The 16,653-nt window shown below is 54.7% G+C and overlaps 2 protein-coding genes across 2 annotated transcripts; both read left to right on the forward strand.

The window, feature by feature from the left end:
• The first annotated feature begins 1,934 nt into the window (after positions 1-1,934).
• LOC309529996 (beta-galactoside alpha-2,6-sialyltransferase 1-like) lies at positions 1,935-9,322 on the forward strand. The gene is made up of 6 exons (XM_082218451.1): positions 1,935-2,022; positions 3,117-3,841; positions 4,689-4,786; positions 5,832-5,933; positions 8,191-8,365; positions 8,648-9,322. The coding sequence occupies exons 1-6, from the start codon at positions 1,961-1,963 to the stop codon at positions 8,953-8,955; spliced, it is 1,470 nt and encodes a 489-aa protein (XP_082074577.1). The 5' UTR covers positions 1,935-1,960; the 3' UTR covers positions 8,956-9,322.
• A 372-nt stretch (positions 9,323-9,694) lies between these two features.
• On the forward strand, positions 9,695-16,604 carry LOC309530000 (lysophosphatidic acid receptor 6-like). Its single transcript, XM_082218457.1, has 2 exons — positions 9,695-12,281; positions 15,284-16,604. The coding sequence occupies exon 2, from the start codon at positions 15,383-15,385 to the stop codon at positions 16,451-16,453; it is 1,071 nt and encodes a 356-aa protein (XP_082074583.1). The 5' UTR covers positions 9,695-12,281; positions 15,284-15,382; the 3' UTR covers positions 16,454-16,604.
• Positions 16,605-16,653: the final 49 nt, after the last annotated feature.

Genomic DNA, 16,653 nt, shown 5'->3' on the forward strand with positions numbered 1-16,653 from the left:
TATGGGGCTGCATCAGACTGCTATGGAAACCTAACAGAGGGCTGTAGATTACACGAGGGGAACAGTGACTAGGATCAGACAGGCAGACTCAAGGGAGGCTTTCTACTCAGTCCTAATGTGCATTTTTCTAAACGTGCATTCCAGGTTGCAAAACCTAAGCTAAAAGCACTCTGCATATCAAACCACTTTACAAATCTCCTTTGAAGCTTAAACTGAGCAGGACATTTCCTGCAGAAAAGCTCACGCACTTTGTTCAGAAACCACTTTGCCCTGTGGCTCTTGGGAGGGCAGAGCCAGACACCCCGTTTGCTGCCTGGGCTTCTAAGCGAGGTGAATGCCTTCTCTCCTGCTGAAAATGGCTGGCCTGGCCACTGCTGACCAGAGCAGAGCACAAAGCAGCTCTTGGCCAGGCATTGGTCTGCTGAAGACTGTGTCTGCTTTCCCAGGGGAGTGAGTGCCGCTTGAGGGTCTCTCCCCATCACACAGGATTCCTGCCAGTCCCCTCCCTTCTCTCTCCTAGGAGGTGCTTCTCAGTTCTTTGTTCCTGGGTCTGGGGGAGTTTAAAGATAGGCAGTCCCTCCCTCTGCCACCTCTTCCTTTTTTTTTATAAATTTTATTATTTTTTATCATTAATACACATATACAAGCAAACTCTCCATTAATAATAATTTTTGCTTTCTGTTGGTTATATATTGCATTTATACCTTTTTGCCACCTCTTCCATGGTGGACTGGCTCTTGCCTCTCTTTCTACTGGCAGGGAAGCGTCTTTCCCCACCTGTGGGCAACCGCATGCAAATCAGCTTCCAAGTCCCACAGCAATGATGGTGCCAAAGTGGCTTTTACTAGTTCCTGTTTCCTTGCCTTCAAAGGGAGCTCTGTCCCTGAACCCCCAGAGGAGTGTGGGCCTCCCGGCTCCCTTTCACAGAACACTTCCCTTGTCAAGATGGGCAGTGGTTTCCCAGTCAAAATTCATTCTTCTGCAAGCCAGGTTGCAATCACAAGCAGGCAATTGGGTGGATGGTGCAAATTTTGCCATGGGGGAAAAAAAGGTAAAGGACCCCTGCAGGGTTGGAAGGGATCCCAGGGATCCTGCAACGCTGGGACCTGTGGACATCCAGTGAAGCCGAATGTTGGGAGAGTCAGGACAGGTTGGGAGGTTCGTCCAACCTGCATGGCTTTAAAAGAGTCCACAAATTTCATTGGGGACCCGGTTCAATGGCTGCCAGCCCCTTCCTTTCCAAGCCATGCTCTGCCCTCGGGGTCCGAGGCAAAAATGCTTCCGAGCACGACATGCTGCTGCTCTCCGGTCCTGCTAGGGGGGCTTCTTCCCTTTCCGGAGCGCCTAGTGAGGAGACTGGAATAGTTGGGCCTGATCCAGACAACGCGTAAGCTGCAATGACACAGTGGGCGCTGTGATAAGAATAGGGCACCCTGGAAATGCACGGATCGAAGGGCGCACGGTGCCCGCTCGCGCAGGAGGGAGGGAGCCGGCCAGCCGTTGCAAAACCGGCGCACCCGCCGTGGCCCGGCCAGCGGTTCGTCCCTCTGCGCTCCTCCCGGCGGTCAATCCTCCTCTGGCCGCTGCTAGGGATGCCCGACCTGTCTGCAAGGGATTCCCACATGGCGGGGTTGGTGTGGGCAGACGTCTTTGCCATGCAGAGTTGGTCGGCCGCCAGGCCTGGTGCTGGAAAGCAGCTCCCCGTGGAGCCCGTCCCCGGGGATCCTGCCATCTTCCCCTCCGTGGACACGAGCAAGCCAGGCGGCGCGGAGGCGGGAGGGCGAAGATGCCGGGAACGGGGCTGCTAAGAGATGCTCTTTCCCCTTTGGAAACCTGACGGGGGGGGGGCAAAGACCGCCGCCCCTGCCCAGCGCAGCAACCCGGCTTGGAAAGGAAGCGGCGGCGGGCTCCCGGCGGGGGGGGCGGCCTCGGGGGGCCCGTGCGCGTGGCCTCCGTGGGGATGCTTTGCTCCGCCCACCGCTGCAGCTGGAGCCCGGAGCCGGCGATGCGGTGGCGGAGAAGGTGAGCGGCGGCGGGGTCCCCCTCCATTTGGGGAAGGCCAGCTCTCTGGCCCGCGCCCCGGGTGGGGTGGGGGGCTTGCAAGGGGGGGAAGGAGCCTCGCGGGCGGCGCAGCCTGCTTGTTGTTCCCGCCGCGCGTCTCTAGCCGGGAGGTCCCCAAGCTGGAGACCGGCGGCGCCAGGGGCGCAGCGGCGCGCAGAGGACAGGGCGAGCCGGCCCGGGTCGGGCGCCTTCGGGGGCTGTTTCCTCCGGCTCCGCTCTGGCCCTCGGGCTCCCGCCTGTTCGCTTGCCTCCAGAGCCTCGGGCAGAGGAAGGGGCTGCCGGGACTCCAAGCTGGCAGTGGGGCTGCCCCACTTTCTTGCCCTTCCCCTCCGAAGCGGCTGCTGCAGAATCTCCCTTTGCAGAAGCCGCGCCGAGTCTGAGGCCTTAGCGGGCTCGAAGCTTTGTCCGTTTTATAGATGGGAAATAGAAAGGTCAGACCTCGCCCCGGAAAAGGGCATCTTCAGGGATGAGGGCAGCCCCCTCCCCAAGTCTCTGGAGCCGAAGCAAGCGAGGAAGGTCTGGTCGATGCCCCTCAGAAAGGAGCTGGAAAACGATCCAGGACGTCCCCCGCGAGGACAGCTTACACCGTTTAGGGCTCTTTGGGTTGGGGGGGGGAATGGGATTTAAAATGCAGGGAGAAGTTCATGAAATGATGGAGGGTGTGGAGAGAGAGAGAAAGAGAGGGTCTCTTGGTCCCCCAGGGAAATGTATTAGCCAGACATTCAGGCCAAATAAAATCACAGTGTGTACCTGTGGAACTCATTGCCACAAGAGAATGGTGGTAATGACAATTCTGGTAACTTTTAAAACAGTTTGACATGCCTGGAGGATGAAGAGGGCAGTTACATGGGACCTGCATTCTAGAGGCAGGAAACTGTTTGCTGGGGGGGGTGAGGGGGGGTGCCAGTCTGCCTTGAGCTGCTCCACTCCAGCCAGGCTGCCCTTTGGACCTGACACGCACTTGGCTACTCCAGCCACGCAGCTGATTCTGTGGCCAAAGCACGGAACCATGGCACCCCCAGGTGTCTCACCTTGCTGTGCCCATCTCTCCCCAGGCCCGTGGACCCCTGGTGCTGCCTGCGCCCCCCCTGGCGATGGGGACGGGGCTGTGCCTGGCTGAGCTTTGCTGTGCTGTGCCTGGCCACACTCTCCTTGCTCTGCCTGCAGTCGGGGCTCGTGCTGCGCTTGGCTCACCATGGGGCAGGAGGACCCCCAACCTCTGCAGCTGCCGCTTTCTCCCGGAGCCTCCAGCCGCACTCCAGAAGCAACCGGACTCTTCAGCGGCTCCTGGGTGCTGGACCCGCCAGCCTTGCCTCTGCCCAGCAGGCTCCGCTGTGGCACTTCTTCCTCTCTGGCCTGTGGAGATTCTGGCATCGCCTTGCCGAGGGGCTGGGCAGGTCCTGGCAGGGCTCCAGGACGACTGTCCAGCTGCAGCCCCTGCCCTGGGCTGCCTGGCAGAAGAAGCTCTCCTCAGGGGTGCTGGGCCCCCGCCTTCAGCAAGTCTTCCAGAACTACCAAGCCATGAATAAGTACCGGGTGCCCCCGGGGGCCGTGCATCGCCGAGGGAACCCCCATGCCGCTGGGACAGAGCTCTTGTGCCAGCTTCAGAGCCGCGTGGCAGTGACCACGCTCCTGGGGGACGAGGGGCCCTTTGCAGACCCAGAGTGGAGGGGGCTGCTGCCCCGCAGGAGCCTGAGGCAGGAGCTGGGGCCCCTGGGGAAGTGTGCCGTCGTCAGCTCTGCTGGCTCCATGTTGGGCTCCGGACTGGGCAAGGAGATTGGTGAGTGCTGGTTGGGGGGGGGGCATCCCGGCGGGTGGCTCTGGCACAGCCTCCAGGGGGCAAGGGGGTAATGCCTTGCCCTTCAGGAGAGGGCGCCATGCATCCTGGCACTCGGGAGCATGAAGCAACCCGCCTCTCCTGTTTATGGGAGTCACCCAGCTATAGTTGGGTTTCAGAGCAAAAGAAGAGTGTGCAGGTCAGTGGCCCATCTAGGCCAACCAGGTGCCTGTTATGGGAAGCTCCCAAACAGGATCTGAGAACAGGATCCCTGAGTCTCTCCTCCTGAGTCCTGCACGGCTGCCTCCGACTGTGGAGGCAAAGCAGAGCCCTTGTGGCTACGAGCCATTGATAGGAGTTGTTCCCTTCAGATCCCACCTCCTGTTCCTGGCTCTCTCCTCTCCATTTCAAGTAGTTTAGCAGCAGAGTGGCAGCGGCAGCAGGAGGTGCTCAGCTCCCCTTGGGCCCTGCAGGGGAGCCCGGGTTGTGCCTTTTGTGTAAAACTCCATCTGAGTTCTCACAGAAGGAGCTCATTTCACATCCTAGAAATGTTAGCAGAGCATTTCTGTTGGCAAAGTCTCAGGAGGAAACTCCTAACAATACTTTACAGTTACACAGTGATAAAATAACAACAATACTGAAATAATGGGTAATTATCTGGTCTTCGTGGGAGTCTGCTTGAAATGGGCCATCTCGTTCCCCTGGGACATGTCTTGAGCAGCCCCCCCCCCCAGCATGGCTGGCTGCCCCTCTCCCCAGGAAGGGAGCTGCAGGTCTAAGAAGGGTCCTGGTTGGGTAGGGGTCCGCCTGCTCTCCCTTCCCCTGGCCCTCATATTCCTCCTCCTCTTAGACTCCCATGATGCTGTTCTGCGTTTCAACGGAGCCCCAACTACTGGCTATGAGCAGGACGTGGGCACCAAAACTACCATCCGCCTCGTGAATTCCCAGGTGGGCAAGGAAAGGGGGGGGCTGGGAGAGGACAGCAGGGTGTGGATATGGGTTTGGGCCAGAAAAAGGGACAGAGCCAATTGGGGGCAGCCTCGCGGGGCTGCAGTGTGTGGGGTTATGAGCTTTGGACTGCTCTGTAGCCACAATCCCTGCCCTCCAGCTCTAGGGTGTGCTGAAGCCCACTGGCACAAAGAGGCTTGAGGCACCTTCAAAACGAGCAAATGTTATTAATTATGAGATGAACTTTTGTGAACTCAGGCCCGTGTCTTCAGGTGAGAGTTGAATGGCCGTGAGGTGCAAAAATCACAGCCAGTGATCATCAGAGCTTCCATAAAAAGACACACCTTCAGCCGCTTACCAGCAGATTGGTGAATAATGCGCTCATCTCGGCAGTGAACACCTGCCCTGAGTCAGGGAACCATTCGCAAGGAACAGTTGTTGACAGCACAGGATGCAGGTGGCACTGGTAAACACAGCAGGATCAAGAGCTGTTGTCTCAATGTTACCCAAGAGTGATGGCGCTGAAGTTACTGCCTTCGCCAGCTCCAGTGTGAGTTTGTGCTCTGGCTGAGGGGCACCTGTGCACTGCTGGGGCTTTGGACGTGGCATCAAGGGGCCTTGCCCACAGAAGTCACCCCCATGCTGCTCCTCTGCGGGTGGGAGGGTGGGTGCGCTACACACTCGGGTGCAATATGAGCAGCAGTAGGTGCCAAGCAGCTCAGAGGAAAAAGGGATAATTTCTCTCAGGGGAGCAACAAGAGGATAGAAGAGGGAAGGATGGCCTCTCTGAAAGTGCAGAGAAAGGTGGGGCTGCCCTCTGCCTGCCAGCCTGCCCTTCCCCGCTAGGCTTCAGTAATCCCTGGGCAGGTATTTGTGGGCTCTGGGCAAGAAACCCACATGTCTAACAAAGCTGCACGTAAGGGCGAGCAACCCTGGGGACCTCTCCCTGCCCCCCCCCTCTCCGCCTCTTCTTGCATCTGAACAGCTTTCTGGGATCCTGGAGTCAGGCCCGTTCTGACCCGATCCGCCCCCCTCTACCCCACAGCTGATGGCTTCTCCTGAGCAGCACTTTCTGGATGACCAACTCTATGCGCAGGGAGCCTTGGTTGCTTGGGACCCAGCCCCTTTCCCAGGGGACCTGCAGGAGGTGAGACCCTCTCTCTGCCTTGTGCTTGGGGCAGGACAAGATCCGTGGGCGCCAGGGGAGGGCAGGGGCATCCTCTGTGAATTACATTCCCAGGACTTGATGATAATAAATAATAATAATAATAATAATAATAATAATAATAATAATAATAATAATAATATTTATTATTTGTACCCCGCCCATCTGGCTAGGTTTCCCCAGCCACTCTGGGCGGCTTCCATAGAAACCAAAAAACACTAAAATATCATACATTAAAAACTTCCCTGAACAGGGCTGCCTTAAGATGTCTTCTGAATGTCAGGTAGTTGTTTATCGCTTTGACATCTGCTGGAAGGGCGTTCCACAGGGCGGGCGAGAAGCCCCTCTGCCTGGTTCCCTGTAGCTTTGCTTCTCGCAGTGAGGGAACTGCCAGAAGGCCCTCGGTGCTGGACCTCAGCGTCCGGGCAGAACGATGGGGGTGGAGACGCTCCTTCAGGTATACAGGACCGAGGCCATTTAGGGCTTTAAAGGTCAGCACCAACACTTTGAATTGTGCTCGGAAACATACTGGGAGCCAATGCAGATCTCTCAGGACTGGTGTTATGTGGTCTCGACGGCTGCCCCCAGTCACCAGTCTAGCTGCCGCATTCTGGATTAGCTGTAGTTTCAGAGTCACCTTCAAAGGTAGCCCCACGTAGAGCACATTGCAGTAGTCCAAGCGGGAGATAACTAGAGCATGCACCACTCTGGCGAGACAGTCCGCGGGCAGGTAGGGTCTTAGCCTGCGTACCAGGTGGAGCTGGTAGACAGCTGCCCTGGACACAGAATTAACCTGCGGACCATCCGAATTGGTCCCACCTCCCTGCAGAGGGGAAGGGTCGTGGAGAAGTCCAGTTGCACCAGGAAGTGATCTGACCATGGCACTTCTTTGGTTTCACTTTTACTTAGTGTCAGATCACCCACGTCACTAGAGGTGAATACCAGGTCTAAGGCATGTCCATGACTATGAGTTGGGCCCAACTTATTCAGGGACAGCCCCATGGAGGCCATGCTTTCCACGAAGTCCCGAGCGGCCCCTTGTAAGGTCGTGTCGGCATGGATGTTAAAATCCCCTAGGACAACCAAACTAGGTATCTCCAGGAGAACATCCGCGATGACCTGAAGCAGCTCGGGCAGGGAATCCTTGGTGCAGCCGGGAGGTCGGTACACCAAAAGGAATCCTGTACTGCCCCTATTGCCCAACTTCCAGAACATGCACTCAGAAAGCTGGGTCTTCCCAATAGGACGCCTGGTGCAAACTAATGACTTCCTAAAAATCACTGCAACCCCCCCTCCCCGCCCACATGACCTGGGTTGCTGTGCGTAAGAGAAACCTGGTGGACAAGCAGCGGCAAGGACAGGCCCATCTGCTTCCTCCAACCAGGTCTCTGTCACACATGCCAGGTCAAGTCCTCCATCCACAATCAGGTCGTAGATGGCAGTGGTTTTATTCAACATTGACCTGGCATTACACAGCAACACCTTCAGGTCATGTGGGTATCCCTTGCTGATTCTAGTATCCATCCGGTCAAGGCCAGACCCGGAGGCAGGGATAGTCTTCAAACAATGACTAAACCTGCCTCCTCGGTAATGACATGGTCTGGTCTTAGTGTAACTCCGCCTCCTGCCCATGATCACCGAGATCGGATGTCCCAGTGCTCCCCCCCCCCCCCGTGAAACTTGTCCCAGCCATTGTGTTGGCTGGGGAGCCACTCCCAGGCAGCCCTGATCCCGCCCCTTAAAAACAAAAGACAAACTATACAGAACCAATAAAACAACAGAAAACAAAAACAGAACAATTATACTAAAATTAATCCCCAACCAAATATCCATCCCACCCACCCACCCCCAACAAAGGAAAAAAGGAACTACAAATTTAAATTGCCACCGACTGCTTGAGGACATTTTAAAACACATTAACCACTTGGAACTGGGAAGCAATGGCAGAACGCTTCCCAGCTTCCCCAAAGGTTTGTTCCAAATAAGGGCCTGGGCCACGCCCCCGGGGCCAGCTGGAAAAGGCCCTGGAAGGGAGCAGGCCCTGCAGTCCTCACCCAGCGCCTCTGGCGCCTTCTGGCGGCTGTCAGGGGAACTCCCTGCAATTTCCCTCTGGCTTAGAGAATGAATTTCACAGCTAGGAGGAAATCAAGAGCCAGAGACCTTTGCACCAAAGATGGTGGGGTGGGGTGAGCTGAAGCTCTGCTCTGCTCCACACTCCCCTTTCTCCCTCTCCCGGCAGTGGTTCGAGGCCCCCGACTACCCCATCTTCGGACCCTTCCGTGCGATGCGCTCCCAGAGGCCCCAGCAGCTCTTCCACCTGCTGCACCCGCGAGTGCCGTGGCAGCTCTGGGGGCTGGTGCAGGAAGGGGCACCCGAGGCAGTCCAGCGGAACCCCCCCTCCTCAGGGCTGCTTGGTAAGGAAGGCACTCCCCTCCCTCGTGTCTCCCAAGGGTGCTCCCTCCCTTTTTACTCAGAGCTCCTCTGAGCCCTGCTTTCCTTCCTCTCACTGGCTGAGGGTGGGGGCGGCTGAGGTCACTCCAGGGCATGAGGTGCGAGGCACTTTCCACATTCTCAGGGGGACTCATCAAGCACCAACTTTCCAGCCCTGGCGAAAGAAGTTTCCTCCTGGCCCCCTCCTCTGCCGCCCTGCAGGTCCTTCTTTGCAGCGGCCCCACCTCCATCTCTCCCTCTTCCAGGGACAGTGCTGATGCTGTCGCTCTGTGACCTGGTCCATGTCTACGAGTTCCTGCCCTCACAGCGCCAGTCTTCACGGTGCCACTACTACCAGGACTTTGTGGATGAGGCCTGCACGCTGGGTGCCTACCACCCCTTGCTCTTCGAGAAGGACCTGGTCCGCCGCATGAACCAAGGCTCGCCGGCTGACTTGGCCCGGCTGGGGCGGGTGACGCTGCCTGGCTTCCGGGCCCTGAATTGCACCTGGAGGAGTAGCAGCCTGGTCAGGGGAGGCATGCCATTAGGGGCCCGGGACACCCCTGCTCCTTAGCGGCCTGCAACCCCTGGGGGGGGGGAGACGGGGGGGAGAGAAGGAGACAGGACCTGGGGGCTGAAGGGCGCAGCCAGACCAAGCCTTGGCCCAGGTGGGGGTGGCAGGGCTCCCTTTGTGCTCCCCACAGGCATCTCATGGGCCCCCACAGTGGGTGGAGGGCACAAAGGCCCCCCTTGCAGGGTGTAGACGGAAGCGGACCTTCCTTGAAAAATATGAAACTGAAGCTGAATCCCAGAGGAGCCCCAGAAGCGACTTTGGCTCACGTTGCTTTGAAAAACGGGGTCCAGTCAACCCCCTTTGAGTCCCATGACTCAAGCTGATTAATTCTGGGTGGTCTTTCTTCCGACAATCCCAAAGTTGAAGAGTCAGGTGCTGCCATTCTGCTGTAGAGCACTCCATCTTGTCTCCAGAAACAGCTTGGAAACTCTCAGGATGTGAATATCTTGCTTGAAAAACCAGAAAAAAAGAATCATAGAATCTTAGAATTGGAAGGGACCACGAGGGTCATGTAGTCCAACCCCCTGCAAGACTGGAATAAAGAGTATTTTATAAAACGTGCTTCATGTAGTATGTATTCTCATAGGTGTCTATGATGCAATATTATATTAACTGTGGTCTTTTCTAGGTTTTATTTCATCGTTCAATGATGCTTCATGCATGTACGGTATAGAACATTTCTCTCCTTTTCACCCCCCTGCATAGACATATAGAATCATAAATTCATAGAATTGGAAGGAATCTTTCACCCAATGTGGGGCTCAATAATTATAAGGCATCAGACATTTTTATTCACCTCAGTGACTTGGACAGGTGAGAAAATCCAGGACAGCCATTTTAATCCATATCAGATATTTTTTTAAAAAACAAAACTGTTGTGATCTGTTATGAATGACCCTCTTGAAGGTGGTCACAGGGGTCACCCAGAACTCATTGCTGATTGTCAAGCCCCCCCCCCCCATAACAGTTCAAGTTTCAGGGTCCCATAATTGTAGGTCTGTCACTGTCCTGCAGAATGGTTGCAGGTATGCAACAGACAAGCTTGGTGGAAGCTTCTAGAAGCGAGGTTTTTGCAAGGCATCCAGCCCCAAGCCTGAGACCAAAAAACCAAACTGCCCCCAGGAGGAAAAAGACAGCAAATTCACATGGAGCACAAGTGAGCAGGAAGCCCCTCTGTCAATACCCTTCTGCCTGTTCCCTGAGAAGCTGAAATCCTTCTTTGTATAGACTTCTGTGCTGTTTCGTGGCACTTTTGGGCTGATCCATGGCCACCAGCACAATGGCTGCCTTCTGCTTCCACAGCTGCAGGTGGGATTCCTCTGAATATGGCACAAGCAGGACCTGAGTGCAACAGCAACTCTCCACACTTGCAATCTGCAGCAACCTCTGAGACCGGAGATAATGCGGAGCCATCGTGGCTGGGAGCTCCTGGTCGCCTCGTCCTTTGTAAAGCCACAGAAGTTGGTGCCTGTGTGAAGAAATGCCTCTCTTTGTCCACCCTGAATCTTCCAGCATTCAGCTTCAGTCAATTACTATGCACTCTAGTACTGTGAACCAGGAAGGAAAACTTGTCTCTATTGAAGGAGTTGGGTATGTTTGGCCTGGGGAAGAGGAGACTGAGAGGAGATAGGGTAAAGAAAGGTAAAGGACCCCTGGACAGTTAAATCCAGTCAAATTCGACTATGGGGTGCGGCACTCATGTCTGCTTTCAGGCCAAGGGAACCAGCCTTTGTCCATAGACAGCTTTCCGGGTCATGTGGCCAGCAGGACCAAACCGCTTCTGGCGCAATGAGACACCGTGATGGAAACCAGAGCACACAGAAATGCCGTTTACCTTCCCGCCACAGCAGTACCTATTTATCTACTCATGCTGGTATGCTTTCATACTGCTAGGTTGGCAGGAGCTGGGACAGAGCAAGGGGAGTTCACCCCATTGTGCAGATTCTAACTGCCAACCTTACAACTGGCAAGCCCCAGAGGCTCAGTGGTTTAGACACCTGCGCCCCGTGGAGAGCCATCTTCCAATATCTCAAGGGCTGTCACATGAAAGATGGTGCAAGCTTGTTTTCTCCTGCTTTGAAGGGCAGGACTCGAACCCATGGCTTCAAGTTACAAGAAAGGAGATTTCAACCAAACACCAGGAGGAAGACAATAAGAGCCCTTTGGCAGTGAAACGGTCTCTGCTTCCTGGGAGGTTTTTAAGCAGATGCTGGATGGCAATCTGTCATGGATGCTTTAGTTGAGCTTCCTGCATTGTAGAGGATTGGACTAGATGACCCTTGGGGTCCCTTCCAACTCTACAATTCTATGATTCTCCGACATTCTTGCCTGTGCTTCAGCTGTTGATCTTCCCCACCCCTGCCACCCTGAAGATTAGTTCAGGGTGTGACCAAGTGTGACTGCGGGCAGCATGTTAACCCTGGACATGTAGATCAGCTGCCTCCCAAAGTTTCATCCCGTCAGGACAGACAACCCAGGGTGGTGCATGCTGTTTATGGGGTGGGGCTAAGCAGATATGCTTCAAAAAAATAAAAGGGGGCATCTTCATGCCACTGTTTATTCAAATTTCTAGGGTGTTTACCTGACAGTCTGTCTGCAAAGAGAGCCCACTTGACCATTTGGGCAGGAGGGAGGCATAGATGTGGCCACAAGTCACTCCCTGGCCAGTTTCTGGCAAGTAGATGTACCCATTCCAGTCTGGGAGCATCATTTCAGCTGCCAAGAGAGTCGACTGTCCTCCCACAGAGGAGAAACCCTAAACTGAAATTCATATTCCCAGTTGCTGGCTTTGGGATTCTGTGTGGACACCCTTTCCTCTTTCACAGCAACTGTTGAATTTAATATTGAAACAATCCCATAGCATTTAAAGGTAATATCCTGTCCCTGGTTCCTGCCCAAATTGTGTCAGCCATATGCGTTTTGAACGACAAGCCTCCTGTAGCCCCCACTGCTTGCATGTGGGGCTCTGACGTGTCCCGAGAGCTGGTCTTACGGCTGCCACAGACCCTCCAGGAGGCCACTCGTGGCTTCCTTTGCGGTTCCATGAGTTCGTGAGTTCTTTGCAGACTCTGCTCCCTCCCTGCCCACCCCCGGCACCCAGGCACCGCTAACGGAAAATGATCTGCAAGTGCTCCTCTGAGGCAACCGACTTCCCAGGGATGTGGTTTCTGCCCAGCGGGTGGCGGGTTGTGTGTATGTGCTTCAACCTTGACATTTTGAGAAGCAGGAAGCCAGAGGAGATCTGCTGAAGATGGGCGAGCAGGTGGTGGCTCTTGCTCCCATGAAGCCGCTTCTCCCCTCTGCAACTGGCTCCTCCGAGATGTGAAGTAAGTTTTGTGGGAAATGGGTGGGGGAGGAAGAGCCCCTTCTTCTGTCTGGCAGGGAGGCTGCTGGTGTGAAGCCTTGAAGAAGAGGGAGGCGCCTCCTGGCCACCTGCTGCCCAGGCTCAGCAGGCAGAGGCAGGAGCCTGACTGCCTCTCAGCTCCCTCGCCCTCCCTCCCCAGGGAGAAGAGACAGGCAGGCGCTGGCCCAAGGCAGGATCCAAGAGGATGGGGGGGATGGGGCAGCCACACAAGCACAGTTCCCCCAGGCAGAAGAGAAGCTGGACAATGGCGGCTTCCTCCAGACGGCCTTCAGGAAACCTGAGGCTGCCCTCTCCTTCTCCTCCAGACAAAGGCCAGTGGTTCTCATGGCTGACCCTCTTTGTGTACATGTAGGGCCAGCTCATCATTTGACTAAAAACAATGCAGAATTTAGAAATTGTTAGAAAGACATCACTGACTTATTTTAATAAAATATGCACGCCACTCGATTGTAGGAAAAAAACTCATAGCGGTTTACAAAAAAGATAAAATGATTAAAAATCACTAAAAAGAAACCTACAAACATGATATATAAAGTTAAAAAGCACAATAAAATAGACTAAAACAAATTAAAACTCCTGCAGACTTTCTAAACATCTGGGTAGCCTTGGGGAGTTCCAAAGTGTTGGTGCTGCTACACTAACAATCAGGTTCTGCCCAGCCAGATGGGTGGGGTATAAATAAGAAACTGCTGTTGCTGCTGCTGCTGTAGGGACCCCTGTGCACCAAAGCAATATAGAGCTCAATGGAGACTTGGCAAGAGAGCCCAGCAGAGTCACGCTAGGCTTCGAGAGAGGCACCCTGACTGGCAAAAAAGCAGCTGAGGGGCAAAGTCCAGAAGGTCAAGCTCCTCAAAGTTCTTGGAAATAAAAGAGGAGGAGGAGGCAGAGAGGCTTGGGAGTTGAAAAAGCTCAGCAGGTTAGGCAAGATAGCAGAAGGGCCCAGAGGATGCCTTTGCGGTTAGCAAGCAGAATCAGATAAGCCGTGAGAGGCAAAAAGACATTCTTAAGAAAACCAGAACGCCACCCACATCAAGGGAACCAAAAGCAACACAAAACTTGGGGGGGACGGGGACGCAAGCGGCCAATAAGGGATCCGAAAAATAATAATAATAATTTTTAAAAAAGAATTATGAGGTTCACATTGGTAAAACCATAAAGACCAACAGCAACAAATTCTTTAAATGTGTTCGTAGAAGGAGATGGCCCTGGGAAGCAGGTGGACAGGTCCCTTTTGTTTTTCACTTTCATCCTTCCCTCGGGGAAAGGCTTCTTGTGAACACCACCCTCCACAAGTCCTATCAGCCACTCCCTGCACCCCACCATCTGTTTAAAAGCAGCTCTGCCATCTTTCAGATTTAATGTGCCAGTATTCCCATTTGTGTTGAAGAGGAACCCATCATTTGCACAGGCTCATCCCAAAATGCCCCCCAGCACCCAACAAATTGAACCCCCTGCTCCTGACAACACTGTCTCACCCCCACAATCAGACCACACAGCTGTGCCTGGCTGGCCGACCCTGCACATGGATCTGGTAGCATTTCAGAGAAAGCTACCTTGGAGATTTCTCGACAGCATACCTGGCAACCTGAAGCTTTCCTCCTAGGACTTCACAATTCAATTTCCCCATGTCCTTGGTGCCAACATGCACACCCCCAACACTACAGACCAGGCTAGCTAGATAACAGACGAGCAATGCCCAGACCATCATTCTCCATGATAGCAGGGGAGCCATCATTCTGAGAGCATGACACAGCTCTCTTGTCTCCAAAGGCCTTATCTACCAAGCTTCCTGCCTCTCTCAGTTACTCTAGGTCACAGAATCAATATAAATATTTCCAAGGACAAGGAGACACCAAGTACTGAGTATGATTACTTTACTGATACACAGGAAGCTGGGGGGGGGGGGACAGAAGGAAGCAGCTGAAAGGAATGAGTCATGGTACTTTAGTTGAGATTCCTATTCCTATAAGGGAGGAGTTGGACTAGAGGACCCTTGGGCTACCAACTCTACTGTTTCTCCAGCTTCACTTGTCTCTATACTAATACACAGAGCATGTGAAATAAACAAAAGGAACTTGAGCTCTTGATATGGGATGGAAAATATGACCTAATAGGCATTATTGAAAACTGGTAGGATGAGACTCATGAATGAAGTGTAGAAGTTGGACTTGGAGCATGGAAGGCAGGTTAAGAGTCTTTGGGTAAATGTTATAGGATAGGAAAACAGCAGTGACATCACTGTGGGAGTCTGCTATAGACCTCCAAGCCGGACTGAAGACTTGGATGAGGCGTTCCCAGAGCAGATGACTAAATATTCACAAATAAGAGGGAGATCAGCTCCCCTGATATCTGTTGGAACTCAAACTCTGCCAGGAATGTAAGATACTCAAAAAATTCTTTGATTTTTGGAAGTAGCAGTCACCTTGGGTGGAAGTGACTACATCCTGTTAGAATCATAGAATTGGGAGCCCTTAAAGGCTTCTAATCCAACCCCCTGCCGTGCAGGAATCACTACTAAAGAATCTCTGACAGGTGACCGTCTGACCTTTGTAGAAAAACTCCCAATTAAGGAGCTTCCACCTGCAAAAACAAGTTTGATCCATCTTCCAGGTGATGGCCCTTCAAATATTTGAAGATTGTCATCATGTCACCTCTCGGCCTCCTCTTCTCCAGGTTCAACATTCCCAACTTCCTTAACTGTCTCTCATCAGACTTGGTTTCCATACCCTTTGCCATCTTGGCTACCCTTTTCTGCCCACCCTCCAGCTTCTCCATCTCCTCCTCCATCTGCCAGGGGTTCTTGAACTGAGATTCCTGCATTGCAGGGGGTGGACTAGCTGTCCCTTGGGGTCCCTTCCAACTCTACCATTCTATGATTCTAAATAAACCAGCAACAGACAGCCAATAAAAAGTTAGAGGGTCGCAACTTAGCAAAACACACAACTCCTTGTCTCCTTTCTCCAGGGAGCGGGTGCTAGAAGGCCGGTGCTGGTCAGCAGCTGCGGCCTGCAGGCTTCCTGCAGCACTCCAGAGCGAGCCCCAGCCCACCCGAGACTGGCAGCGATGAGCCCAAATTGCACCAACTGCACCCGTCCAACCGACCAGGCCTTTGCTGGCATGTACGCCCTTATCTTTGCGGTCGGCCTCCCTCTGAACATTGCAGCGCTGTGCATCTTTCTTTTGGGCCGCGCCGGGCGCTCCATCACCATCACCTACATGAAGAACCTGGTGGCCTGCGACCTGCTGCTTCTGGCCTCGCTGCCGCTGAGGGTGCACTTCTACGGCTGGCGGCCCCAGCTGCCCCAGCTGCTGTGCGAAGGGGTGGGCACGCTGCTCCTGGTCAACATGTACTGCAGCATCTTCCTGCTGACCTGCCTCAGCTGGGACCGCTGCCTGGCCGTCTGCTTCCCGCTCAGCCCGAGGGCCCGAGCCGTGCGCCAGCAGGCCAGGTACATCTGCGCAGGGGTGTGGGCCTTGAGCATCGCAGGGACCATCCCCACCTACGTCACACAGAGGCAGAAGGAGCAGCGCATGCTCTGCTTCGACGAACGCCCCCACTACATCTCGGCCCGCGGGGTCCCCACCGCCATGGCGCTCGCCTTCGCCCTGCCGCTGGCCATCATGGTGACCTGCTCCTGCCAGCTCCTGCGTGCCGTGCACCACAGCGGGGCTGTTCAGATGGAGTTGGTCAACGGCACAAAGATCCATCACATGGTGGTGACCAACGTGGGCATCTTCCTGGGCTGCTTCTTGCCCTACCACATGGCGGTTCTTCTGTACCAGGCACCACGGCTGCAGGGGGAGCGCTTGGACATGGCCTACCAGTGTGCCCTGCTCCTGGCCTGCGCCAACGCCGCCCTGGACCCCCTGGCCTATTACTTTGCCACAGAGACCTTCCAGCACCTGGTGCCATTGGATTACCTGCTCAGAGGCTGGGGCTCCCACAGCAACCCACAGCAGCAACACAGCTCCCACAGCAACAACGCCAGAGGCACGGGGAACCTTGGCCAGCCCTTGAGGGCCCAGGGTCTCCTTGGGCTGCCCTCGGGTGTGGAGATGCTACCCTTGGAAGGGGCAGAGGCCACCAGGGCAGAGGGAAACGGCAGCACAAGCATTTGTGAGGTTGCAGCTTGACTGGCACAGTTGTGGGTGTCTGGTCCTGCCCTGCTGTTCAAGGAAGGTGGTGCCAGAAGCATCGAGGCCGCTCATGCCAGGAGGAAAGGCTCCCCCAGGGGGGTTGGGAAGGGTACAGAATCCTTGAGCTGTAGAGCTGGAAGGGCCCCAGGAGACAGCGCACATTACCAGTAGCAGAGCTGGTCCCTTCAGTCTCCACA

Source organism: Podarcis vaucheri (assembly GCF_965113315.1).
Source record: "Podarcis vaucheri genome assembly, chromosome: 3".
NCBI classification, from domain to species: Eukaryota; Metazoa; Chordata; class Lepidosauria; order Squamata; family Lacertidae; genus Podarcis; species Podarcis vaucheri.